We start from the raw sequence: 27,761 nt of genomic DNA, 5'->3' as shown, positions 1-27,761 counted from the left end.
TGAAGGTGCTCTACAAATCTGCATATCATACTTCGGGTCCTCAGCTAGTAATGAAAAAGTTGGGTAATTAAACTTAATTAGTGAGTTAAGTAAAAAAAAATTTTCTGAGTTACTATAGGCTATTGCAAATAGTATGCATTCGGTTCAATTCACTTCTGACACGGCTTTCATATTTAAATTCTTGGCTCAAGTTATCTGGGACACCCTGTAAAGACATATAGATAATATAGACATATATAGAATATATACATATATAGACCGAAGCCTATCTAAGCAATACGCCAGCCGCGATACCGTCCTTTTCACTCGACGTTTCCTTTGACCTCCCAACCACATCAACACAGCCATCACCAGGAGATGCTAATTTATGCTGCCGACCCATCAACCTACACTGCAGTGGATATGGCAACAGTGCTTACGGGACCACTCCTAATCGTCTTGCTTTCACAATGCAGGTGCGTATAATTGCCTCTTTTCATGCTAAAAAATCTGATAATCCCTACTTGGTACTATTCCCATGTCCACAAGTGTTATCAGACACAGTGTACGACTGTTTTTCTGTCACTCTACTGTTATTATGTTCGGGAGATGTCAAGACTAACCCTGGACCTAACACACCCTCTGAATCTCTGCTTGATATTGAACCGCTTCCTGCTGATCCTTCAGAACAAATGAATGTTTTGTTCAAACTACTTAAGGAACGTCACACTCGATCGCTTCAATATTCCAAAACACAATCAGAATTAACTGGTGATGTAAAGGCAATCAAAAATGGCCAGAAAAGCATTGAAACAAAAATTACTGGTCTCCAAAATCGCTTAGATGTACTCGAAGAAAAATTAAAAAACGTCTACCTCATAACCAAAGAAATCTCAGGCATGCATGTCAAGGTAAACAGTACGACCTGTCGTTTGGAAGCGCTTGACTTACGCCTCGTTGACTTTGAAGACCGATCGCGCCATGAGAAACTAATATTTCACGGTATCCCTGACACCAAAGAATCATGGCAAGAAACCGAGACCAAGCTACTATCAACTGGCAAATCATTCTGCGATACATTTTAAGATGACGCACTCCATCGCGCACAATGCCTCGGCTCTTTCCAACCTAGCAAGTGTTGCCCCATAGTTGAAAAATTTTTGCATTCCAAAACATAGGAGAAAGTGTTTGCGCTGTGCAATCAATTCAAACAAAACAACGTTACAATTAGTGAAGAATTCTCGGTGCCCAGCCGCAATGCTCGCAAACTTGCGAGCTGGGCACCGAGAATGTTCAGTGCGTCCCAAGAGGGACACACTGAACATCACGAACAGCTTTACCTTACTTGCCTATTTTTTTTACAAATATCAGAAGCCTTGTGAATAAATTTTATTTTTATCTTCGGCAATCGACATGTGTGATACAAAATTTATTGCTTTGACAGAAACTTGGCTTTCTGCACATGTGCGCGATTATGATACCTTCTGTGGCTTCGGAAATTTTGCTATCTACTGCTGTGACTGATCTGCATGTCAAGGAGGAGGCGTCCTTCTCGCTATTTCTGAAGATATTCCATCATTTCATATAGATATTAACCCTGAACTTGAAACCACGTGGGCTTGCCTAACTCTCAGTCACATACAGATAATCCTCGGTGTTTGCTACCGCTCATCCTCGTCATCTGCCACTTTCAATGAAGAGTTACACGATGCTATTAACCTAATTTTTTCACATTTTCCCACAACACCATTATTCTTACTCGGTGATATTAATTTTCTTAATCTTATGTGGAATCTTCTGCTCAGGCTAAAGATTTCTGTGAATTGTGTTCCTTGTTTTCATTTTCCCAACTTGTGACTCATCCAACTACATCAACAACCAACACTGCAAATATGCTTAATTTAATCCTAACTAATCGTCCAGATCTAGCTTCCTCTATAACATACTTACCTGGTATTAGTGACCATTCCTTACTAACATTTGGTATAAATGTTTGCTATCCCAAAAGAAGAAAAGTTAAGATTTATACATGATTACAAGAAAGCCAACTTCGAAGACATTAACAATGAACTATCGTCTTTATTCCAACTTTTTTTGTTGATTTTGATAACCGTTTGGTCCAGTCAAATTGGGATATATTTGTAGACCAGGTATGTCTATTAACTGAAAAGCACATTCCTAATCACGTCATTATTTCTAATCCGTAAACACCTTGATACAACTCTTATGTAGAGTGCCTAACAGAAAAAAAAAAAAAAAAAAAAAAATAAAGTCTCTATCGCTTAGCTAAATCTGCAAGTAAAATATATTGGGAAACCTATAACTTAGCTCATCAAATGTACTTAACTGCACTAAAAAATGATAAAGACAATTACTTATCCCGTACATTACCTAAAATGCTTAAAACAGATGTCCGGAAGCTTTGGCACGTCATTAACCCATCTTCTGATGGCTCTATCAGCTTCAATTGAAAGATGGGTCATGTAACATCACTCCATGTGATGGTTGTGCAATTGTTCTTAATGAATCATTTACAAATAATTTTTCCGTTTCATAGAACATTCATCCACCATACATAGAGCAATACCACTATCTCATTATGCAACCAATAGCTCTTCATTCCTCTGTTGTTGCTAAGCTCATTGATGATTTGCCTTTAAACTCAGCTCCCGATTATGATAGTATTAATAGCAAATTTTTTGAAAGCACTAATGCATTCAGTTCTGTAGTACTTGCTGATATTTTCCAACGATCAATAAACACTTGTACTCTGCCTGCTCAATGGTAAATAGGGAAGGTGGTTCCGTTGTATAAGTCTGGTAACAAAAGCTCATCCCTGAATTACCGCCTGATTTTGCTTACGAGCAACTGTTGCAAACTTCTTGAACATGTGATATTTACAAATCTTGTTGACTTTCTCAACCCAAACTTATTTTTTACCTCAACTCAGTAAAGTTTTTACAAAACATTATCATGTGAAACCCAACTAACATCTGTTACTCATAGATAACACTATTTTAGGTCATGCTTCCTGTGCTGACTGCATATTTTTAGACTTTAGCAAAGCGTTCGACAAGGTTTGCCACAAACTGCTGCTATTCAAGCTGAGTCTTTTAAACCTAGATAGTAACCTGAAGAAATGGATTGAGTGTTTTCTTACTAACCGTTAGCAATTTGTTACTGCAAATAATTATGATTCATCATTGACTGAGGTTCGCTCTGGTGTGCCTCAGGGATCACTACTAGGGCCCCTACTTTTCCAGATTTATATTAATGACCTACCTTCTTCGTTGACGTCTAAAATTCACTTGTTTCCTGACGACTGTGTGATTAAACAATTACGTTAAATAATTACTAACGACGACACTAATGCTCTTCAGTCTGACTTGGACTATGTGATTGATTGGTGTAACACTTGGCTAATGGAACTTAATATTAATAAATGTAAAGTTATGCGCGTGCACAGAAACACCGGTACCCTTCCTACTTACTATCTGAATAAAATTCCTCTAGAACCTATTAACTCATACAAATACTCAGGAGTTCACATAACTGCAAATCTAACCTGGAACCTTCACACTGAGTGCATAATAAGTAAAGCTAATGCATGCTTGGTTACTTACATCACCAGTTTTCATCACCTGTGTGGAACCCGTACCATGAAAACCTTATTTCTTCACTCGAGCTTGTTCAAAATAATTCAGTCCGATTCATATTTTCAAATTACAACCGTACCGCTAGCATAACATCAATGAAAGACAATCTATCTCTTCCATTACTTGCATCTCGTAGAACAATAGCACGTTTTACACTGTTTCACAAATTTTATTACCATTCGTCCCTTCACAGTAACTTCATTTTTCAGTCTCATTACCTGTCGAGCCGCATCGACCATCACCATAAAGTCAGACTTCAAACAGGCAGCACGAACAATTTCAGTCAGTCTCTTTTTCCCAGATCGTCACGGCAGTGGAACCACTTCCTGGCAAAACTGTCTCTATCGTCGACAGCAAACTCTTTCATAAGGCATTAGCTAACATTGTATAATTAGGAATTATTAACATGTTATTTGGTTTATTTGCCGTGCTTGCAGATGATTAAGGATGACACTATTAACATTGTATTAACAGGAATTATCAAGATGCTATTTTGTTTACATTATTTGTCGTAGCTGCAAACTATTAGGCAAGACATTACATAACATTGTTTAATTAGGAATTACTAATATGCTACACTGTTTATTTGTAATTGTTATGCTTCCCGTTTTACCATTCCCCTCTGTAATGCCCTCAGGCCTTGAGGGTAACATAAATAAATTAAATAAATAAATAAATAGAGTGACATTATAATGTGATTGCATAGTGGTCAACTGAAGAAATGGCACTAAAGAGAAAGATTTATCTGTGCAAAAAGCAATAAAGAATAGACGTCATAAGGATTCTATTTTTGTGAGACTATGAACTGTGGAACTATAGAGGGAGATCATTTTTAAGTTTTATTTAATTTTTTAGAATAGCCTGTTACAGAAAACAATTCGTCCTTGAGCTGGATTATTCAGCAGCATGGACATTACTTCCACGAGAATTTGAAACATCTATTCAACCAATTATCGAACATTCACTAATTATCTTCTGAATTAATTACATTACGACACATATTGCAATTTACTAATTGTAGCTGGTGAGATGGCAAGGCATATCCATTTGGAATGAATTTCCAGAATGCTGCCAGTTTTGAGGTATGTGCCATCAAACTCGCCGTAAAAATGCACTGTTGTTCCACTTACTTTTTTAACAAAATGCTCTTTTATGAATTGAAGCACAAAGGTAACTGGGGCGCTCATGTAGTTCGTCCCACACTTTGGTAAATATCTTGAAACAGGTGTTAGCCTCAGAATTCCATTTCAAGTGGATATGTCCTACATGCTCAACGGCTACAAACAGTATATTGCAATATGGGATGTAACGCAATTAATTAACATGTTAATTAGTGAAATCTTGTTAATTAGTTGAATATGTGTTTCGATTTCTCATGCTAGGAATGTCCGCCTCTTCAAATACACCAGCTCAAGGACAAGGATTATGCTATTTACTAAAGGCGATTTTGAAAAATTCCATAAAACTTGAAAATGATCACCCTGCATCATGCATCTGTTTTGCCTCATGCAAAACGTCCTGCTTTGCAATAGCAGCACTTCACTAGCTTTTTGTCACTTGGCGCTTCTAGTAAGCGGTCTTTAAGTGCAAATTGCTGTAGCTATTTTTTCTCAATGGAATTTTGCATGTAGTACTATACTGGGTTCATACCTCAATAAAAATTTCCTTAGTGTATGCCCTTGAAATAGTGGCCAGGGAAAGTGCTCACACAACCTGACCTCTCCCAACTGTAGACACTACTGGTGCTTTTGCTCAAGGAGTGCATATAAAGGAAGCAATGTAAAGTGAGGAATAATTTGACAATTACAATAATTCTTATATTAAAGAGAACACAGGCATGCAGTGTGTTTGCAACATATGGAGCACCAGCAAGTGTTAAAAATTTACATATTGTATTACTGGCAAAAAAGGGACTAACATAATCCAAAAACGAAAAGAAAAAAAAAAACACTGTTTGCAAAACAATATTTACTGTTAATAAACACAGCAAAAGATGGCTAAATTTAGCAATCTAGTAACACGAAATTGCAAGAGAAGGGGGTGAAGCAAGCATTTTTTTTTTTTTAAGTTTGCCCTGAGCAGACACCTTTTGTTGGATGGATACGCACTTTATTAGGAACCATTTACCTTTAGATGCAGCAAACAAGCAGAGGAAAATTATCACAACACTCACATTGTCAAAGAGCACTTCATAAATTGGTGAATGAGAAAACATGGTGTGAATGAGAAAACGAGAGAGTAACTGAGCAATAGACATGCAATGTATAATGGCTGCAACATTGTTGGTAAGTGGTTGATCATGATTGTGCTCCTACTGCAAGTAACCACAGCGGCTAGTTCACTGCCGAGTGCCACACACCTGGATCATCTTTCGGTTGGCTTTGTTTGTTCCGTACTGGTGCTTGAGCTGAACACTCATCAGATGCAGCTCACGGCCAAACTGTAGCATACGCTCCATAGCTGCTTGATTACCCCCACAGAGCTGCCGCTTTGGTGGGTCGACCTCTGCACAGGCACATTCAAATAATTTGACTCAGCAATGGCTGTCAAGGCATGCCAGTCAGGCTTTCTCTATAATTTATTAATGTTCCATGGCATGCAGTAAACACAGAGGTGTGTTTACTGTACGCTTTTTTTTAACGTGGACTCATTCACCAAATGTGAACAAGATAAAAGAAGCATAAAGACAAAGGCAACACTTGATTAAATATGCACATGGCAGGTTTGGCAAAGCTGTGATCTTCTCTTAGTGCAACTGGAAACAAAAATAAGATGTAGTGGATAAAGTGGAATGGTAATTAAAGTGGAAACTAAGCACATCAGCATTATGGAAAGGCTGATGACCTACACAAGGAGGCGCAGACTTGTGCTACAATGGCATTATATACAGTGACAAATGCATGCATCACGAAGCCATTACAGGTATAGGAGAGTGGCCAATGTATGCAGGCAGACTTCAGCCTAAGTTGGCACACCAAGATGCGTATGAACTACCTCTTACATGCGGGAACTGTAAGTGCTTTCTTTTTTACTCCATACATAATGTCAGACACAATGGTGAATTTTAATGAGGCTTGTCCTTGTTTTTCTGTGTCCCTTGTCCCGCTGTGCACTGCACGACACGGACTTATGGAAAACCAACTAGCCCAAACCACCACCCTTCTGAATTTTAATGTATCCTTCACAAAAATTTATGCGTGGCTCTGCTATCGCAAGCACCAGAGACCAGTGGAGCTGGGGTAAAGTAGTGCCAAACCGCACACAAGACACACGAGTGCCAGCAACACATTCCTACGGCGTCCGCCAAAGGCGTCTACTACGGCGTCCACTATTCGCATGGCCAACACCATAGCAGACGCCGTGGTTGTCTCCACTTTGTACAAAGTGGCGGGCGAGGAAGACATCGAGGCACCCTAGCAGCCGCCGGAGAACGTCCCTCCTTTCTCACCTGACCCCCCCTGCCTGGCGCGCCACAGGAGAGAGCACGCAAAGAGGCTGCGTTCGTCCCTCCTCGCTCACATGCGCACCGCTCCTTCTGCCCCGCTAGGCTCCACCCACCCTCGCCACATCGCTATGCTGCGTGATGCTATTTTTATACTCTGCTTTAACTCTCTCTCAGCTCTCCCTCCCTCAGCTCGGCGAGGCTGCACACATCAAGAAAACCCGGCGAGCTTCTAACAGCTCCACGTTAAAACTCAATTGCACCGACGGTTATTGATAAGAGCAGTAGCAGGTACACATAAACAACATTACAGAAAGATTATCAGTCTTTTTCAAAGCACTTTGCTTCTTATTCAGCTTGTCCTGGCAAGCTCATACTCTTTAATTGCTAACTTCAATGTAGAAAAGAAAGGCTGCAAGACAGTTTGGTTCTATGAACAGTGAACAGCCTTAACAAATAAGACCTCACGGATCAATGGATGTTATGTCCAGTATTGGCCACCGTAGCTGCGATCTATCTCCACCTTACACCAGGGAGGTGATTAGCAGACTTAATATTTAACCCAAACCACAATAAAAAAATATGTAGAGCTGAAATTACGTGACCACAGAGCCTGAGCAAGCAGACACTCAATGGCTGCTGAAGTCTATCCAATTGACAGGTTAGGCAGTGGCTAACTTACATTGGAGCAATTAAATAAAGAAAAATGATGTAATGCACTACTGCAAGATCTTCAGCCAAGTGTGAAATCTTCCATAGCCATCATGCATCTGTGGTGTGGCACTATACAATACAGTAAACAGCATCATCAGTGGTTTAAACTTTTTTGCACCACATGATGTAGACAACAGCCAAGTTGAAATACAAAATGCATGGTGCGATCCGCATCTTTTGCCATAGCTTGTAAAGGACAGTTTCTTTTTCTTAGGTAACTTTAGGCACAAACTTGCACTTGGGCACTATAAAGGTTTGATGTATTACACAGTAGAAAAGTCAGAAATTATAATAAAGGCAAGTTGTTCACCTGTCCTGACAACTAATGCAGACTGAGAAAATAAACAAAATAAGCACTTGTTCTTGTCTGTCTTTTTCATTGGTGTCCTCAGCCCTGCTCTGTTTATCAAAATCGACATGCTGCCAAAAAAAAATATATATATATATATATAAATAAAGAAAAATCCATCTTATGTTTATTAAAGTGATCAGCACTGTTGATTTATTTCTACAGTAATATACACATGCCTTTGTTATGACCTGTAACTTGCCTTATGCTGCATCTATTTCACCCCCTCTCAGCGGTGTCTATAAAAACGAAGTGACAGTTTTATATACGACTGCAGTTCGCCTTTTGGCAGTGCTGACATTCCTTCACAGCACAAAGAGTTGATGGGATTTCTTTGCTCACGGGGAAACCACAGAACAAAAAGAGACTCACAAACTCACATGCCCACAATAGCAGTTATATGCACCGCAGTGGAAAGTCACTGCTATTCCACCCTTCCATTCATTAATGCAAAGGCTGTGTTACTTTAAAATGAACTTTTTTTAAAGTTTAGCATGCACTGACAGAAGCAAAAATGCTGTTAAAACATGAATGCTTTTCAAACAAAAAAGCATGGTGCATATAATAACTTCATTATGTATACGAGCTATGATCACGTAGGGATCAGTTTACAGTAGAGTTTTACAGTACAGTGCTGCATCAACTATTTTTATACAACACTGCATCAATATACAATTAAAATTTTTCATTTAACCAGTAACATCCCATTCCATTGTATCAATATAAAGCACAATATTTTCACATCCCCCATAATATTTTACAACATATTTTGTTCAGTAGTCGGTCCCCATAAAAAAATTATTTATGCAATTTTAAGATGAAAGAGAACAACAAAGTGAAGTGCTCAGCTAAATATACAAGACTAAAATGAATGATGCAGACAGGTTAGAGTGCACAACCATGACCTATCAAAAGTGTCCTTTATTTCTGTCTAGTACGTATGGCAGCACTCCAATCCAATATACAATCTAGCTCTATTTTTGACCCACTTAAAATTGAAGCCAATGAAGACGAAGACATGATGGCACAACAGAGATTATTAGAGTACCTTGAAGTGTTCAGGGATTATTTATCACCAGTTTGCAACTAAGTTGTACACACCGTGGTCACTTAATAACTGCTGCCTAGCAATGCAAAAGCCTTATCAGATATTTGCAAGCCTCTTGTATAAAACTTTAACACTGTGTCCTACAGGTGCAATAAGCTCCAGCGTTAGGTCTATTGCACCTAAAATAAATGTTGGTTGAAAAACTTTTTGAAAGAATTTGTGGCTCGCAAAGTTATGTTTACGGAAATTTGGTGCCCCGAAATGAATAAGTAGGGCATGTTGCGATGAATGCACAAGCTTGCATAATCGCATTTCATCATGCCTACCGAGTTGAAACAGGTGCATCTTGTACACTGATGCAACTTAAATACAAATATTTTCTATGAAACCCACAATAAGTGGGGGGTGCGTGACCTATACAAAGGGGTAACTTATAGTTCGGAAAATATGGTATGTTTATCCACTACGAAGGTCATAACTTTAATGCTTTCAAATCCTCCTGAATGAATGAATGAATAAAGAAAGAGACATGCCAAAATGAAAGCCCCAAATCAGGCTGACGCAACAGTGCAACTACATAGCGGTGTCACAAGGATTAAGGCAATATATGACACTTGTTGAGGAAACGATGATGGCAGGTGCACAGAGAAGCATGACACCTATCTAGCTACATTTAAAAGATTTTGTACCTGTGTCCCAGGGGCACATACTCATTCTGGAGGACTGGTCAAGAGCGGGGCACACACCTAGTAGCACATACAGAATTAACTTTTTTTTTCCACACAGGTCAGCGAGTGGGGCTGATGACTGTTAAATCGAAAGAACAAATATAACGACCTCCCACAGTAGACAGCACCGCGAGTTGTCTGTTATAATTTTATTTCGGTCATCTTATTACAGTCACTTAGAATATCAGTATGATGGGTAATGAAATCAAACTCAGTGGGCATGGTGGAGCAGCAGCCATGCAGTCGCTCAAAAACACAATCTTGCTTTTTGTGCAGTTTATCGCTTGGTCTGGCACGTGGCTACAACCTACGGAGCCAGCAATTACCGGCTGTCCATCACCAGCGTTGCTGATGGCCCCGATCTTCAATAATGCATTCTCATGTCATCAGTCATGCTTTAACGGGGACATCCCTCCCATGGTCAGCAGGTCGACAACACTGCTGGCGACTACAGCGACGCAGGAAGATATCAGAGCACTGGAAATCCTACGCCCCTTCAGTGGGCACGGTGGAGTGGCAGCCATGCAGTCGCTCAAACACCTGATCTTGCTTTTTGTGCAGGTTAGTAAACCCCCCTCTCTCTATTGTAAGCGAACTAGCAATGTCTGCCTGCTGCTCCTACCGTGCCCAAGTGTGCTCTTTCAGTGCTTGTGCTAAAGTTACAAAGCTCTTAACGTGTTGTGGTGACATTGAACTAAACCCTGGTCCTACAAACAAAGAAATACTTGATGGTATCACTAAATTTTCTGAGAAAGTTGACTACCATCACGTTGAAATCACAGAAGCTCTTGACGACCTAAAGACAAAGAAGGAGGCCTTAGTACAGACCGTCGCTAACCTAACAGTAAGATTATCCGCGGTTGAATCCTTTGTCAAATCATTCGACGTCTAATCACCGAAGCTGTCAGAATGGAAGGCCAGGCACTCAATTCTCGACTGGATGATCTTGAAGACAGGTGCAGACGAGATAACCTATTGTTCTTTGGAATACCGGACTGCCCGACTGAGACATGGGCTCAGTCAGAAGACCTTGTTCAAGATGTTTTGTCTCGTCATTTTAAAATACAAATTTCCGACTCGGAAGTTTTTCGAGTGCACAGGTTAGGATCCGACACCTACAAAAAGACTAGACCAATTATCATAAAGTTTTCATCATCTAAAGTAAGGGATGCAGTCTGGGTGCAGAAATATAAGCTCAAGGGGACTGGTGTATCAGCTAGCGAAGATTATTGCAGAGCTACACGAAAGTCAAGGAGGAAACCAACAGAATTTGCAAAGGTAGCCGGGAAACAACAGAGGCTGCCTTTGCAAGGGCTAAGGATGAGGAAGCGGATCATGTTATCAAGGACTGTGTCGATTACCTTCCTCGAGGGCGACCCAATGGACGCAAGGAACGCAAAAAGGCAGCCTCTGTTGTTTCCTCACTCCGGGACGAGGGCCTGAAACTGCTCCTTTCGGACAAGGAAGGTGGCTTCGTAGTCGTCCCTGCAGCGACCTACCATCTCAAGGCTGAGTAAGCCCTGAGCAGCCACTTCAAGGACGCAAGTGAAATCAAGCCAGCAAAGGTAAAGGCCGAAGCAGCCAAACTGTGCGACTCGTCGGGTCTGACCAAGCTGGCATCCTCTGTGAGGACTTCAAAGGGCATAACATTGACTGTGTTTTTCTTAGCAAAAACATATAAGGTGGAAACCCCTTTTCGTGTGATTGTGTTGGAACAAGGAACCTGGCAGCGACTTCTAGGTGCTTTGCTGCAAAAATCCTGGGGAAATCTGGAAGTGGACGACCCTTTCCTCATCCGGAAGCCACATGAAGTGTGTACTTTGTTGCAAAGTGAGTGCCCACCGGACTGCAGCGCCTTTTCCGTTGATGTCAAAGACTTGTACTGTTCGTTACCAAGTAACCTGATTTTAGAGGAACTTGGTGATTGCATCGATAAGCACGGCGTAGTTAAGTTACAAAACGCCTGTGGAACGAGTGTCGGCAGCTTCAAGGAAATGATCACCTACTACCTAAAATCCACATTCATTTGTCATGACAATAAGCTTTTAATTCAAAAACAGGGAGTGTGTATAGGTTCATGTTTGGCACCCATACTTTGCGACATTTTGTGGGCACGTTATGACAGGGGCTTACTCGCTTGCCTACAGCTGACGACCGTAAGAATATTTAGCTTTGTTGACGACTTTTTAGTATTTTATCCAGTTGACGCTTGTGACACGCAGTTAGCTTTCAAGACAATTATTGATGCCTTCAGTGAGATAATGAAGGATTTTACATTAACAACGGAAGAGCCCACTAATGACCGTTTAAGGTTTTTAGACATTGAAATTGTTTTTAAACCTCATCACGTGTGCTGGAGCTACTCGCCTCGCTCAAAGAAAGGGCTTCTCCCGTTTTTGTCTGCACACTCCAAACTCGTAAAACGAGGCATCACTAAGGCATGTTTGCGAGCTGCTCTGAAGTGCTCGTGCGAGCACTCTGTTGAACAGAGCTCTTCAGCGCAAGTCAACAGACTAACATCAGCAGGTTACCCGACCAGCATGTTGTGCAGTGTTGCTGGTGGCGTTGTAAAAGAGTTAAAGAACACCGAAGAACAAGTTACGCAGTCCCCGCCTTCGAGATCTAGGCTTGCCATCATTCCTTATGTACACCATGTTTCCCATAACATTAAGAAAACTGCGGCCAAGGCAGGAGTGAGGGTGGTGTGCAATGCCCCTAATAAACTGAGTGGGTTGTGCAAAATAGTCAACAGGGAGGATACTGTCACGGGCAAAAGCTGCTATAAGAATCACGTTCGCGGCTTTATTGACTGTACAACGCAGGTCGTCTATAAAATCCTGCTTGATTGTAAACGTTGCTATATTGAGCAAACGGGGAGGTGCATTAATGATCACCTGCACGACCATGCCGCTTCACTAAAAGGAAACCCATACAAGCATCTGGCTGCCCACTGTAACACGTGTGGTTGCACCCTAATATTTAAGAAGTGTGAACTAATTGGCAGATATAGTGAAAAGTGTGAGCGGGAAATTTTTGAAGCATTTAGCATATTCAAAAGTGGCGACACATGCGTCAGTTCTGCATCCCTCATGCTCTCAACAAAAGAACTGGATTATCTTCTTGGCTGACGCTTATCCTTCTTTTTATGTTTTTAAGGTCACATTCAATGATGTCTTTATATGCTGCTTCTGCAAATAAAGCATTTGCTTGCTAGTCAGTGTACTGTCCTGTGCTCTTTACTCGCTCATCCTGTGTTGCACTGTTCCTGTTTTTATTCTAGAGAATTCTGTACTGCGCTTTCAAAAGCCAAGAAGGAATTCTTTGATAAACCTCTTCCTTTGCTACTGCGTTCTAATCCCCGTAAATTTTGGAGCCTTATTAACGGTACTAAAAGGACACACATTCAATTAATCCAATCTAATGTTCCAGTAGTTCAAAGCAAATGCTGCAATGTTCTGAACAATGTGTTTGCTACTCATTTTCATAAGAGCACCCCCACAGTATTTCCGTATATACCAAAAACCAACTTCTTACCAATGGATTCTATTGCTATTGATGCAGTTGGCGTCGAAAGGCTGATTGTCAACTTAGAGGTGTCTTCATCGGCTGGTCCAGATTGTATCGCATCAAAAATGCTGAAGTGTACACAAATTTATTCTTCACTGATATTGTCAAAGCTTTTTCAACAGTCAATACAGATGTCTACACTGCCCTCTGACTGGAAGATAGGGAAGGTGGTCCCTGTGCACAAATCTGGTGATGTACGTTCCCCCAATAATTACCGTCCCATATCATTAACAGCCATTCCAGTAAAAATCCTAGAGCATATAATATACTCACACCTCATTAAATTCCTTGAGTCCAATTCCTTCTTCAGCATTTATCAGCATGGATTCCGTAAAGCAGTTTCGTGCGAAACGCAATTGCTATGTTTTACTAACGACTTGTTTATTAACGCGGATCATGACTTTGATACTGATTGCACATATTTTGATTTTGCTAAAGCATTTGACTCCGCCTCACATGATCTACTTATCTTCAGGCTTAATCAATTTAACATAGACCCCAATGTACTTGTTGTTTTGTTTATAGGGTTTTACATGCCAAAACAACTTTTTGATTATGAGACACGCCGTAGTGGGGGACTCCGGAAATTTTGACCACCTGGGGTTCTTTAACGTGCACCTAAATCTAAGTACACGAATGTTTTCGCATTTCGCCTCCATCGAAATGCGGCCACCATGGCCGGGATTCGATCCCGCCACCTCGTGCTTAGCAGCCCAACATTATAGCCACTAAGCAACCACAGCGGGTCCCAATGTACTTTCATGGATTCAGAAATTTCTCTCTAACCGTGGTCAGTATATGACGGCTAACGACTTCTCTTCACCTAATTCTTCCGTAACATCTGGTGTCCCGCAAGGGTCCGTTTTGGGCCCTCTGCTCTTCTTGACTTATATTAATGATCTTCCTACTTGCCTTTCTTCCTCAACTGTCCGACTGTTTGCAGATGACTGTGTGGCTTACCAGAAAATTACTAACCATGCCGTTTATCTCAACCTGCAACGTGATTCAGATAGGTATTTGAATGGTGCATTCAATGGCTCATGACACTTAATACAACTAAATGTAAAGGTATGCAAGTTTCTCGCCACAGCACTAATCATTGTCCGTGTACTTACTGCCTCAATAATATTCCATTACCACCTGTTGACAGCTATAAATACCTTGGTGTTCACATTTCTTCCAATCTTTCGTGGAATACGCATGTCAAATATGTAAAGAACAATGCTAATCGCATGCTTGGTTATCTGCATCGAAACTTTTTTGATGCCCCATCGTCACTGAAGTTAACATTTTACAAAACCTTGGTATGTTCTAAATAAGAGTACACATGCGCCATATGGGATCCTATCAGACTACACTTATTCAAACTCTTGAAGCCATTCAGAATCGTGGAGCACATTTCATCTTATCCAATTATTCACGTCATTCCAGTGTCACATCTATGAAGAAAACCCTAAACTTGCCTGACCTTTCGTTGTGTCGAAACTCATCTCACCTTAACCTTTTTCATAAAATCTATTATAACAACGAGTTGAAGAACGTTCTGTTCATCCACCTTATTATATATCTTCAAGGACCGATCATCGCTTCAAAGTGGGTCTACCTTCTTGTCGCACAAAATTGTGTAATGACTCTTTTGTTTCTAGAACAAGTGTTGCATGGAACCACCTTCCCTCCACAATCGCCAGCATAACTGATGACCACAAGTTCAAGATCGCTTTACAAGACACCTTGTACATTTTTTTCTTTTTCGTTTGCTGCACGCCTTGCCATTTTCCCCCCACTCCTTTCTGTAGTGCCTTTGGCCCCTGAAAGTATTTTAAATAAATAAATAAATAAATAAATAAATAAATGAAAGAACCCATTGAATATAATGCGTCATTCCATTAGCAGGTCGGTGTACTGTAGAGAAACCTATGAGGTGACATTATTTGTTCAGTTTTTTAAGTAGGAATTTATTTTTTTGTTACTTATTTTTTGTACTTATTCGTGTACCCTGCTGCTCGGATCTTGTATAAGATCCGAGCAGATCCGACCATGTTTTAAAAGCGAACCTAAGCCAATCGTGACCTCCGATCGGTGTTCCCGGCCGATGCATTAATAATCAGCTTAGGGAACACCACAACAATGTTAACACAATTCAAGCTCATTTTGTCATGCACTGTCGCGATTATGGGTGTAAACCTGTCTTTGATAAATGCAAGATTGTATCTAGGAGCAAATCAAGCCTTACTAGAGAAATTATTGAGGCTGCTGCAATTTCACACGCAGGAAAAAAACTGTGTCGGTTGTCCATCGATAGCCTTGTGAGAAAAAAGTGCTGACCTTCCTAGATTAAAATGCCAGGGTGCAATAGTGTTATGAGTAGGTTCTGTGCGCGTGTGTGATCTTCTTGTTTTTTTTTTGCCGAGTGTTCACAATAAAACCTGCTGCACACTGGCAAAATAAACATTTTTTAATGAAAGTCAGTGCTGCATCTCTGTACTTCGTGTGCCTCCTTGGTCTCCGTCAGTTCCCGCGCTATAGCCTTCTACATTTTTCAACCAACAAGCCCAACTGGTTATTCTGGGGCACTATCAGAGATCGTTGTTCGAAACATGTGTTTGGTTTGCGTTCAGTTTCGCCCCACGCGACTGACCTAGGCTGCACTGACGTCATCAGGCATGCCTGTCGGCGTGGCCTAGGCCAATCACGTGAAGCAAAACTGAACTAAAAATTGAACGCGTGTTTCTAACAACAATCTACGATCGTACCCCTACTGAACTTCATTGCTTGGAACATTGGCACATATTTCAAGTACATTATAAAGGGGCACTAATGAGCAACACTAATCAGTATTAATTGTAAGGTAGTCTCAAAACCCTTTTCTCATTCTAAATGTTTGTTGCTGTGGAAGACAAAGGCCAAATGTCCATATTAAAAAAATTCATGGCGGAAACGAGAGAAAGTGCTGCAGGACTCCGTTGAAAATATACAGTAGAACCTCATTAATACAATCCCATTTCGCAAGACTTCCCAGCACAATCATTTGCAATCGAAAGCACAAAAAAATGAACCAACACAGTTATGCTTCTTTACCATTTAATATGTTTCCGTACTGTGTACTGTGATCATATGATTTGTTTTCGGGACGCTAGATCAGATGTGAACAAGAAAAGGCGTGAGGCACACACGATCGAGAGCAGTAGGAGTTCGCCACTGCAGCTCCCCCGCAGTACCCGCCCATGTCATGTGAGAATGCCACCACACACTCAGTTTCTTCTTCCGGTAACAGCAAATATCGCAGCTGGTCGTGCGTTGCATTCGCAGCTATCCCCACGAACCCCATTGCCATAAGCACCTATCTGTTTCCCGGTGCATGTGTTGTAGCTCAGTTAGAAGCGCACAGTACGCCTTTAAAAGGATATAACCCAAACACGCCGCTGAAGTGAGCGTCCTGCTTCGCCTTGGCGGCATCGTATTGCAACAATGCCCACCATCTCGATCTTGTTTTGGTTTCCAGTCACCTGGGCCTCTCCGGACCCACCAGCAGAGTGTGTCAGTTTCTCATGCTGCAACGACTTGCGTAGCGCTTCACATTATGTAGATGTCAACTATAGTTTGAGTCTGCCGATAATTTAGTGACTTTGTGTCATATGTTTTCCAAGTTAGTATGCTTTCTTTCTCACGTTATTTCCCAAAATGCATGAACGAGGTTCTACTGTATTCGCTTAGGATAAAACATCGCTGACCCTGAAAGACAAGATTGCCATCTCCTTGACAGTTGTCATGAAGCTAAAATGATATGGGTTACTCAGAAAGAAAGTATTTTCATTTAAAGTCATTATTAAAGAAAGTTATTTCTAGTCTAGGGACCAAACCTGAGCCTAATGCCCTTCAATCTGGCTTTTGCGATGCCAAACTACGCATACGCAGCACCCTAGCGGCTGAGGACCGAAGCAATTTGGCAGGTGGATGGCCGGACTCAACTCTCTTCCAAGTGAGTGGAATCCGGCCGTGGCAGGCGCTGCACTTGTCAGTGGAATAGGGCGCCAGCAGTTTCTCTTAGACCTTTAGACTGGCACATATCTGTGTCTTGCCGTTCTACACGAAGTTTACCACAACGTATCTCGCGAAGATGCCTGTCCGTCCTGTGGGCAGACCTCCACTCTAGCACACATGTTCTGGGAGCGCGGATCGAGATACTCCAAGTTCAGCAAAGAGAAGTGGGACTCGCTTCTGCGTCTCTAGACAAGCAAATCCTGGCTGTCCGGCATGCCCGTGACCGGGCCGGTGTGCTAGACCAGCCAGTCCCGACGTGGGACTAGCTGGGTGCGTGATGAGTTCGCGTCCTCGCCGGACCTTCAATAAAGTTATTTCACTCAATTGTCAGCCTTGCCAATCTCGCTGCTGCGCGCACGGAACACCTTTCGAACATTATTGCCATGAAAATTTGCACGATGCCAATGTCGTGTGTCGTTTACGGCTGCACCATCCTAGCAGGGCAATGCGACCATCCTAGCAAGGCGATGCGGATTTTCCAATTTCCGTTTGTAAAATGTTATCGACAGCGCCAGGAAGCCTGGATTTGGGCTGTGAAGCGGCAAGATGCACAAGCGCATCCACAGTAGCCGTCAGCAGCATCTAGACTGTGCGGGAAGCACTTTGTGACAGGTATGTATTGGCATATGCAGTTTACCTGTGTATGTCATTACTGACTCATATGAATAATGTCGACGAAGACGCAAATGTTTGTTTGAGCTAGCAAAACAAACAATATGTGAGCTCGCGTGACCTGGTTGAGTGAAACGCAAAGTTTTTTTTGTTTGTTTTTTCTATCGTCTCTGTGCATCTGCTGCTGGGATGCCGTCATTTCACAACTTCACACCGTGCACACTTACAGCTTTATAAACGCTCAGCGAACGCTCGCGATGTCGGCATAGTTATCTGTCGGAGCCAAGCTCACCTGCACTGCCGAGCTGACGAGGGAAGCAGCGTGCACTGTGGAAGTTGCTGATAGTGCTAGTTAGCAATTGTTGCTAGTTGTCATTTTGTCATTATTGTTGGCACGAAGTAAAGTAATATTTACTTGCAAAAGCAAATCGAGTTTAGCGAATCAAGATGTAGTATGGCATGTACTAAGGCTAATTTTCCTGTGCGGCGCTGGAGCCGAGTGGTGCGTCTTATTGTGTGACTGACACATTTCAGGGGCGCCTTCGCTGTCGCCCAGACATCTGGACTTGATACCGACGCTGTTTGTGTACACAGACCAGTTCAAAAAAAGGATGCAGTCGACATCCTTGTGACCGGCAGCGCAGCAGTCAGTGCAGTTGGCACAGTCCATTCGTTCCATTCGTGTTTCAGAGGGTGGTGCAGTATAAAGCTATGGGTGCAGCCCATTCGTGTTCGAAGGGATAGAAGGGCGACAAGAAAGAGGCGCTGAAGAATGAGTGCACTGTGGCCATTGGGACGGCGGGCGATCATGCAGTGGCTTGAATTTCTTTTTCTTTCTTTCTTTTCAAGCATTTTGCATTTCATTTACTTTTAGCGCAAACACCCAGCAACCAGACTTCATCGTTATAACCGATAATGTGGCATGGCGGCAGTGTAGTAAGTGGGCTATTTCACCATAGAAAACATACAAAAGTTGATGGTGCAGCTGCTTCTCATTGTTATAACCGATATATTGTTAAAACCGGCATCGTTACAATTGGGTTCGACTGTAGTCTAAGTGTGATAAGATGCTATCGCATCCCATGCGCTGTATGCTTTAGACGCGAGTGAAAGCATGTGAGGTTGAGCCGAGAAGGATGGTGGCTTGATGAGTGCCGCATGAGCAAGAGGAAAGGGGGGAAGAGGAGCAAGCTGACGGTTAATGTGATTAAGAGTGTGCAACTGCAGGGGGGAGGGGTGGTAGCTTGGCACATTGGTGGGTAGCTTGGCACATCTCTCATTTTCTAGTGCAACTGAGCATGGCTTTCAGCGCAGCTAAGCATGTGCACAGCCTGCATGCCCTGTTTTAGAGGTAATCTGCTGCATGTGCAGAGAGTGGCCATGTTGAAATGGCATGGCATCCTGTGCCTTCCCATACGTTCTGTACTGGAGGTAGTGCATTCTTGAGTTTCGTAGATGCGTTGAAGTGAGAAGCAGATGAAGCATTCGCACTGGCACTTTTCATGATAGCACCATCCCACTGCGGGTGACACTACAGGCGAGGGGGTGAAGTGGATGTAAAAGCATGGCTGGCTTCGCTTCGTACTGCCGATTTGAAGATACAGTCTACACAGCATGAAACCTATCTTTCACCATCGACTCACAAATTTAACAAAATAACATTTTTTCGTATACAAGTTTGCTTTTTCCAATTGACCTATAATTTCAAAAATTTTGCAGCCCCTTGCGTGATAGGGGCTGCAAGGGGCTGCAACGTAATAAAATTTTGATATAACATTTCATTATACTTCAAGCAGGCATGTGTTGACACAGGCGTGGTACAATAACTGTGTAAAATGGCAATTTGGCACAGCATGCAGCAGCATTTCCTTCATGGTGCAGTTAAGCCCAACTGACGCAGCACTTATATTGCTGCAAAAGGGACAATCCAACAAGTTAATTTACTGGCACATGTATATTCTTTTTAAGATGCCTTTGCCACAGCATTTTTGACCTGTCACTGATTACAATAAAGAGGCATTAATATCAATAAAAACAAAACAGGGCATGTGGACTGTAAAACGGGAAGTAATCTCTTACAAATTCAACTTCAAAATCAAGATGCAAAAACCATTTGACTACACGGTCTAATACACATGTCACACGGCGCACTTTCAATTGCGATCGAGCCAGATCAGGATCAAATGTCTATTGTGATTGGATCCTTTGCACAATTTCTGGGAGGGAGCCAATCACGGTTGCTAATTTTGATCTCGATCAGACTCGATCGCAACTGAAATTGGCCATGTGACACTGGTATAAAATCCAAAGTGACAACTGAGTTATAACACTCCACAATGAAGGGCATAAGAAATTTCTTTAACTGGTTGGGCTCCTTTAAAGAGACACTGAAACATTTCCCTTGAAACCTGAGAAACAGATTGGAATGAGTGCAATGGCTTTCAATATATTCCTCCCTAAATTTTTGAAAAGGAACTACTGTATTTACACAATTGTAGGTCGACCTATTTTTTTGTTAAGTTGAAAATCTGAAGTGGGGGGGGGAGGGGGAGGGTCGACTTACATTCGAAACCAACGCATGGCACTGCCAAAAAAAGCGAAACCAACGAGATATCAGAGGAGCTACAACGTAGTTTATGTTTATGTTTACTCTATGGCCCTACCCGTAGCTTTTCGCTATCCCGCGCATTTGTTCGCTTTTCAGAAGGGTTTTTCAACATTTTTTAGAGTTTTACAGTGCACACAACACTCATGGGGGGTGTCAATAGTTGATGGAAGTACTGCTATTCCATTTGCGGCGGCACCTTCAGAACGGCGGCGCTTGCGGGGAGTATCGATAGTACATGGGAGAGCAGACACCGCTCACGTGTTTCTCTTTCCCTGTAGCTCTTAGTTTGACGCGTTCGACTTGACTGCCAGCTACGTGCTACTTCCATGCTTCCTCGGTTGTCATGAGTGCTCCAGGCCCACTAAACATTTGGCGCTCGTTCACAGCAGCGTTCAAGAGGGCTGCCATCCTTTACGCCAAAGAAACAAATTACTGCGCAGCGGGCCACAAGTTCGATGTTTCTGAATGGGTGGTGCGAGAGTGGCGACTGCAGCGAAGCAAAATTTTTACCTGTGATGGCAAGCGAAGAATTTCCCACGGGCTAAGTGGGGACGCTTTCCAGAGCTGTAGGCCAAGCTTGCGGTGCACGTCACTGAAATGTGTCATGGGACCCTGCCAGTGAAGTGCGACATGGTCACGAAACAAGCCCGGATTTTTGCCTTTTAAGGACCTGCTCCACCGTGCGGCAGAAGACCGCAAACTTACGCCAACCGGACCTGTCAAAAGCGCCTCCCTGAAAGGTGAGTGTGGTTGAGTGCATTCGGCATGGGCTACTGTCCCACAATATGTCATGGTGCGGTCGTTTGACAAATGTGGAATTTCGCTGGACGACATGCTGTGGGACCTTAGCAGCGATGACGATGGCAACACTAGTGAGGACGATGGCACAAGTGAAGACGAGTAGTCCAGTGACCATGCCAGCTACTAATAAATTTTCTTTATGTAATGCGCCCTCAGGTATGCTCCTTTTTTTTTCTTTTTCCCTGTCACACGCGATATGGGGGGGTCGACTTACATTCGAGTTGACTTACAATCGTGTAAATATGGTAATATCAATGGAAATACAGGGTTATTGATATAAATCCAAAGCTTCTCCGTGCTCAGAGTGGCAACAATTCAGCAAAGACGACAGGCCACATTTGCCCTGTGCCACAACGTCATCAAACCATAAACCACCGATATGATAGGAGGGCGGCACCATTTCAATCACTTCGCATTGGGAAGATGCCCTAGCAAATGAGCACATAGTATGACTAAAACACAAGTATACTGCATTACTACGTCTTTTAGGAAATGCAACATACAGGAAGATGTCACTGCGGACAGAGCAAAGCACAGGAAAGTTAAGAGATCGCATAATAACGGACTTCTGCCAGTGATCGAAACAAATAATTAACAGAGACCCTTGGCTCAGCATGTATTACCTCACGAAAGCAATGTGTGTGGCAAAATCCACAATCTGCTTGACAGTGCATGAAGACCTGCGGTATATATCCTTTGTACTAAAAAACAGCTTTTAACTGAGGACTCGCAAGACCAGAAGGTAAAGGCCCGAGGCTTTCCTGAATGACCTGAAGTACATGAATGCTGGCTTCCTTTCTTCTTGGATGATATGGACTTCAATGAAGCCGGAACCTTGACCTGCCAAAATAGCCTCTGGATATGCCATAGTGCAACTGATGTACCCATGGTCATGTGCACACCAAATTTCCCACCTCAGCAATTGTCTGTGATGAGCAGTGAGGGTGATGTCATGGTGCCACACTGTTTTTTGAAGATGGTCTGAGAGAGATTGGGTAGACCCTGGATAGACAAGGTGGCTGCCGGAAGGAAGTGTGTTTTCTAGCAAGCTTGGCTCTGGCACAAAAGGTAAGGTATGTACAACCGTGGCTTTGTGACGTGTCCTACCAGTGGTCTTACGGCTCTCTCCAGGCCAAAATGAAACCATCTTGACTGCTACGTGTGTGTGTGTGGGGGGGGTGTTAAGACAAAGGTCAATAGGAACCTTGAAGGCATCCATAAAGTAGGTGCTAAATAACTTGGAGAGAGAGACGAGGTAAAGCACACCTTCAGACATTTCATGCTTAGGCCTGAGGAGGTTGTGGCAGCTGACGAAGGTTATAATAAATATTTTAATTTCACAAGGTTCATCTTAACTCTGCACACAGTTTTGTACAAATACTGCCGAACCCATTTATAGGACTCGATGAGGAGTAGTTGTATCAGTATTTTGTTACATGTGAACTCGCCCTTCAACAAGCGCAAAAATTAACGGTACTATAGCTGGCGTCGGCAGCTACAATTCGACACCACTTCAGCATGAAAATAGGATTTTCAGTACCTTAATTATCTTTCCCAACACTTTTCCACACCTAAGTACAAGTTTCCATTAAAAAAAAGTTACCTAAAGAACAAAATACAGCATCGCAGCTCCTTTGAAACCACTCAGCCGGTTGCGATCACCTGCCATTTAGAAACTATGAGTGCATCTGCCGCCATTTTTTCTTTGAGAGCTGGTGATACATTTTACTATCAGCGAGACATGAGTGGATTCTAAATATGACAGCAAAACGCTCTAGTTGGTTGGAGGCAAAAACTACCATGGCATGCCAGAATTTTGCAAAGGTCTCGTTGTTACAAGTGCAATATCGGCCCCACACATGCTGAGAGCAGCGAAATTACATTTCTTTACGCCTATTCGGCTGAAAAAGTGCTAAGTTCAAAAGGTAGAATGCCCTTGCAAACCATAACCAACGACTTTGTGTGACAGTGGCGCATCATCTGTGTTATGTGCTGCGTTTATGCCAACTCGGGTTGCATGAATATTGAGCAGCCGTTCGTTCAAATTGGCCCAAAATAGCATATGTAACATTAGTGCACACAGTGCCACAAAGAGAACTGAGCAAAAAAAAAAAAAAAATCACTGACGATTACAATACTCCTTAATCCGAAATTTGAGCGCAGCTCTACATGTGTTTCCATTTTGAGATATATTGGCTGGCGCGGAAAATTTGTCTCGTGCAGCACATTGCAAACGGAGTGAAGTGTGGTGCGACTGCTTCGCTAATCTGGAGATCGCGAGAGACAGCGTGTGGGTGATGTGTGGGCGCGATTCACAGCAGCCACCTGCAGACAAACTTCCCAAATGACGCGCGCTGCTCTGACACCATCTTGCAGCCATCGTCACGGCACTTTGCTTTTCTTCTCACACTTTTCCCATACCCTCCTCCATCTTTCATTCCCCGCCGCCCTCTGCATTTCCTCTTTTATCCTTTGCTGAGCTCATTCACTTGGTTACGTCAACGCTGACGCTCACTGCAGGAACGGCCGTCTAAGAGCTGCACTCTAATACGACAGTGCCACCGCTGAAGTTTCTAAGATTGCATGCGGTGCCACCAAGGTGCCGCAAAGAGAACTCCATAGTAGTGTGCCACTGCCATGACCTCCAAGATCAGTGACCACGGCAACTGTATGCTGTACTGCTTCGCCCTGAAGCATGCTGGAGAGATGCCTTGAAAGCAATGATTGAAAGCAAGCAATTTTTCTCACGGCTTCTCAAATCTGTGCGCAGAGCTTGCTCATCTCAGCAGTCAAATCCTGGTCATGGTTGGACTGCAGCAGGGTCGTGTATGTGAAGTGTGTCTGTGTAGGGGGTGTGTGCCCACTTCAGTCGAGCTTCCGTGCTTCGGAACTACACGTGCGCCCTCCTTTTACCGTGGCCGAGAAGTGTCCGTCCTGTCGTAGCAGTACACTTCTGAAAATGTTCATGATATCTGCAGGAAGTTTCAATAGGCAGAGTTAGAAAATCGTAAATGCCATAAAATCTGGTCATTATAACCAATACAGTAAAACCTCGTTAAACCGTACCCGCTTAAACAGTACTTTCGTTTTTAAAAGTAGTAAAGTCAAATCCCTGACTCAGCAGCCATCCAACATAAAGTGTTTTGTATCCACATCAACTGTACCAGCTTATTGCGTACGTATCGGTTAGCACGTAGTGTTTCCACTTTTCGTCGTGTAAACACGGCGGTACATTGTCTCCATCAGGCGCCTCGGCAGAACAACAGGCCCCAGAGATCAGAACTAGCCTCCAAGCGCCCTGTGCGTTTGTGCGTGAAGCCACATCAACATCAACATGATTTCGGCACTGTGCCAGAGAGCGTTGTGGCCAACGTTTTTAGATTGATGTGGCATCATGCAAGCAAGGACTCCCGTTATTGCCAAAGCTCGGATAAAAAAGATGCCGGATGCTCAGCATAGAAAAGAAATTAGACATCCTTCGTGCTATCGAACGTGACACGAAGTCGGCGCTGGCACGCGACATGGGTCTGCTGTTGACTACAGTGTGTGGCATTTGGAATGCGAAGAAGTTGCTTGGCAGTGCTGCTGCGACCATAAAAGGATGTAGACGAGGTCAGACTTTTCGCCATTGTTGCCTGTGTTGTTGCCGATGTGTAACCTAACGACAGTGATGAGGGCGACACGGGAAGTGACAGCATGGGCGATTCAGGTCCGACAGTGGCAGAACTACACGTTACGTCAGCCTCATGAATGCAATCGTCGCGACGAGAACGGCACCCCGCAACGAAAAAGGCGCCCCATGACTTCTGCAACGCTACCACGCCGGTGCACGGAGAATATACAACGCCAACGAGGAATCTGCCATGCAAGTGTTTGCCGAGAAGATAGGGCTGGGTGAAAAGCTGGCTCGTAGCTTCAATAAGTTTGAGGTCGCTGTCGTCGCTACTAGGCCACCGCGACATCAAACGAAAATAACACTTTTGTCGCATGAAGTGAATAAATACTGCATGTCTTTTTCCCTTTTCATCGCACTCCCTATGAGTTCCGTTTTTAACAGGTAAGTGGGCTATCTCATGCTATTTCGGTTAAGCAGTACTTCCGCTTAGTACATACTTTTTTTGAGCTCCGACCAACTATGGTTTAATGAGGTTTCACGGTACATTGCTAAATCTGGAATCGCTATATGCAAGTTCAACTGTACACCAATTTTTTTTTCTCTTCTGGCTTGGGCATTGTTCTTTGCATTGCATATTGCTTTGCATTGCTTTGCATATTCCTGATTCACCTTGATGACCCTGTATTAAGAGCACAATGTTTACTCACCCCATTACCCCATCAACTCGTTGGTTCCTCTCAGCAGTGCCCTGTACACTGCTCATTTCGCTCTGCGGTGCACTTATGGTAACCTTTTCAAATTGGAATCTCGCAAAGGTGCCCAAGAATGACAAAGGAGTGGTGACAGGATAGGCAGGACATGGTAATAACCATTGCTTACCCATTTCCTAGGAGATCATGAAGGGTTGGTGTGGTATCCTGTGTTAACTTCTGGTTTCGGTTTTGAGTCTTTACATCAGGGCGCCACTCAGCGCCAAACGCTGTAAGTTGCCTCCTGCTTCCCCTCGGAGAAATAAAAGAGCATTCTTTGTCTGGTCCCCGACTGAAGCAGTCCGACTCTTTCTTACGGCGCTGCGCGCCCCGGCCGTTTAGGCCTCATGCCGTAACCCTTTCGTCCGGCCGCCACGTCGAAGCCACAACAAACTGGCGACGAGGTAAACCATTACTCTGCTTCCTATGTGCCTTTGCCGTACTTCTGCTCCTCCTCCTGCTTCCGGCATGCAAGACGCCACAACTACGTCTCCTCCGCCTTTGTTCTCGGTGCCCGGCATGGCGTTCGTACCCCCCATGCCGTCTTTCGTGGCGCTACCCGGCACTCCTGCGGTACCGTGGCTCACATGGAAACGGTACTTTTGCACGTTTCTCGAGGCAATCGGAGGCGAGGCACTAAAAGACGAGAGGAAGAAAGCCATTTTACTGAGCAACTTAGGCTTCGAGGGGCAGCGTCTCTACTACGACCTCGAGTCGCAAACGGACCAGACGCGTACTACGTTCGAAGGCATTGTCCGCATCTTCGACCAGCACTACGAAGAATGCACCAATCCCCTGGTGCACCGCATTATCTTCCGGGACAGGAAGCAACTACCTGGGGAAACCTTCCAGGACTTCGTCACCGCGCTACAAAGGCTAGCGCCTGCTTGTGCATTCGGCACTTGGCATGACGAGTCCCTTCGCGACCAAATCCTCCAAGGCTTCGCATCAAAAAGAGTACGAGAACGGCTACTATACGAAGGAACGTCCCTCACGCTCAGGAAGGCCCAGGAAATCAGACGAACTGTACGACAAGTTCACAAGGAACTTGAAGTTTTAACAGCTCGTCTGTTCAGCGCGTCTCGACGCAACGCTAAGATGCCATCACCTTCCTCGCCCGGGCGTGCAAGATGGCGGTTCCCGCCACCCTTCTCCCTCGACCCGGCGGCTTCAAGATGGCGCTCGGCGGCATGGCGGAAAGTTGCGACCTGGGGAGGCCGGCCAACATGGTGGGCGGCCCGAATTCCGCGAAGCCAGTCGAGACATTGCGGGCCATTGCTACCGATGTGGTTCACCTCACCACATCGCATCTGATCCAGGGTGTCCAGCCAAGCACGTTTCCTGCTGTACGTGCGGAAAAGTAGGACATTTCGCTTCAGTTTGCTGTTCGAGCAACCGAAAGCATCGACAGTCCCCTGCTCGTACGCAGCTTGTTTTCGCTGCATGCCAACAAGTGTCAGGAGTTCCAGCTGACCCAAGCGTTCAGTTTCCGTCTCTCCCGCACAAGGCTCCCTCGGAGTTTGCCCAGCCGTACTCAGGACAATTGGGACTTGTAAAGGACTTCGTTAATCTTCGAGCTTCAATGCAACCAGTCTCGGCGAAACCAGGTCCTCAACCTCGGGTTCTCCGTGAGCAAGTCTGCGCTGCAAACGGTATTTCGCCGCTGGAAAACAAAGTTCAGTCAGTTGTTGAGGCACCGCAGCCAACTGACAAGAAGTTGCTGCATTAATTTCTTGGTGTTTCGCAATACTACGCTAAACTGATCCCCCAGTACGCTGAATTGGTAGAGCCGCTTAGGAAACTGCTAAAGCGAGGACAACCCTTTGTCTGGGATCAGGATACCGAGTATAG

At 43.6% G+C, this 27,761-nt stretch overlaps 1 protein-coding gene across 1 annotated transcript in view; it reads right to left on the bottom strand.

Moving 5' to 3' along the window:
• Window positions 1-27,761, bottom strand: part of RanBPM (Ran-binding protein M) — a 59,471-nt gene that overhangs the window by 9,675 nt on the left and 22,035 nt on the right. The window contains exon 8 of the mRNA XM_050194193.3: window positions 5,995-6,140. Within this exon, the coding sequence (XP_050050150.1) occupies window positions 5,995-6,140 (146 nt within the window). The remainder of the gene's footprint in view (window positions 1-5,994; window positions 6,141-27,761) is intronic.

Source organism: Dermacentor andersoni, chromosome 1 (assembly GCF_023375885.2).
Source record: "Dermacentor andersoni chromosome 1, qqDerAnde1_hic_scaffold, whole genome shotgun sequence".
NCBI classification, from domain to species: Eukaryota; Metazoa; Arthropoda; class Arachnida; order Ixodida; family Ixodidae; genus Dermacentor; species Dermacentor andersoni.
The sequence above is the reverse complement of the archived record's forward strand: the minus strand, read 5'-3'. Positions and strand labels throughout refer to the sequence as shown.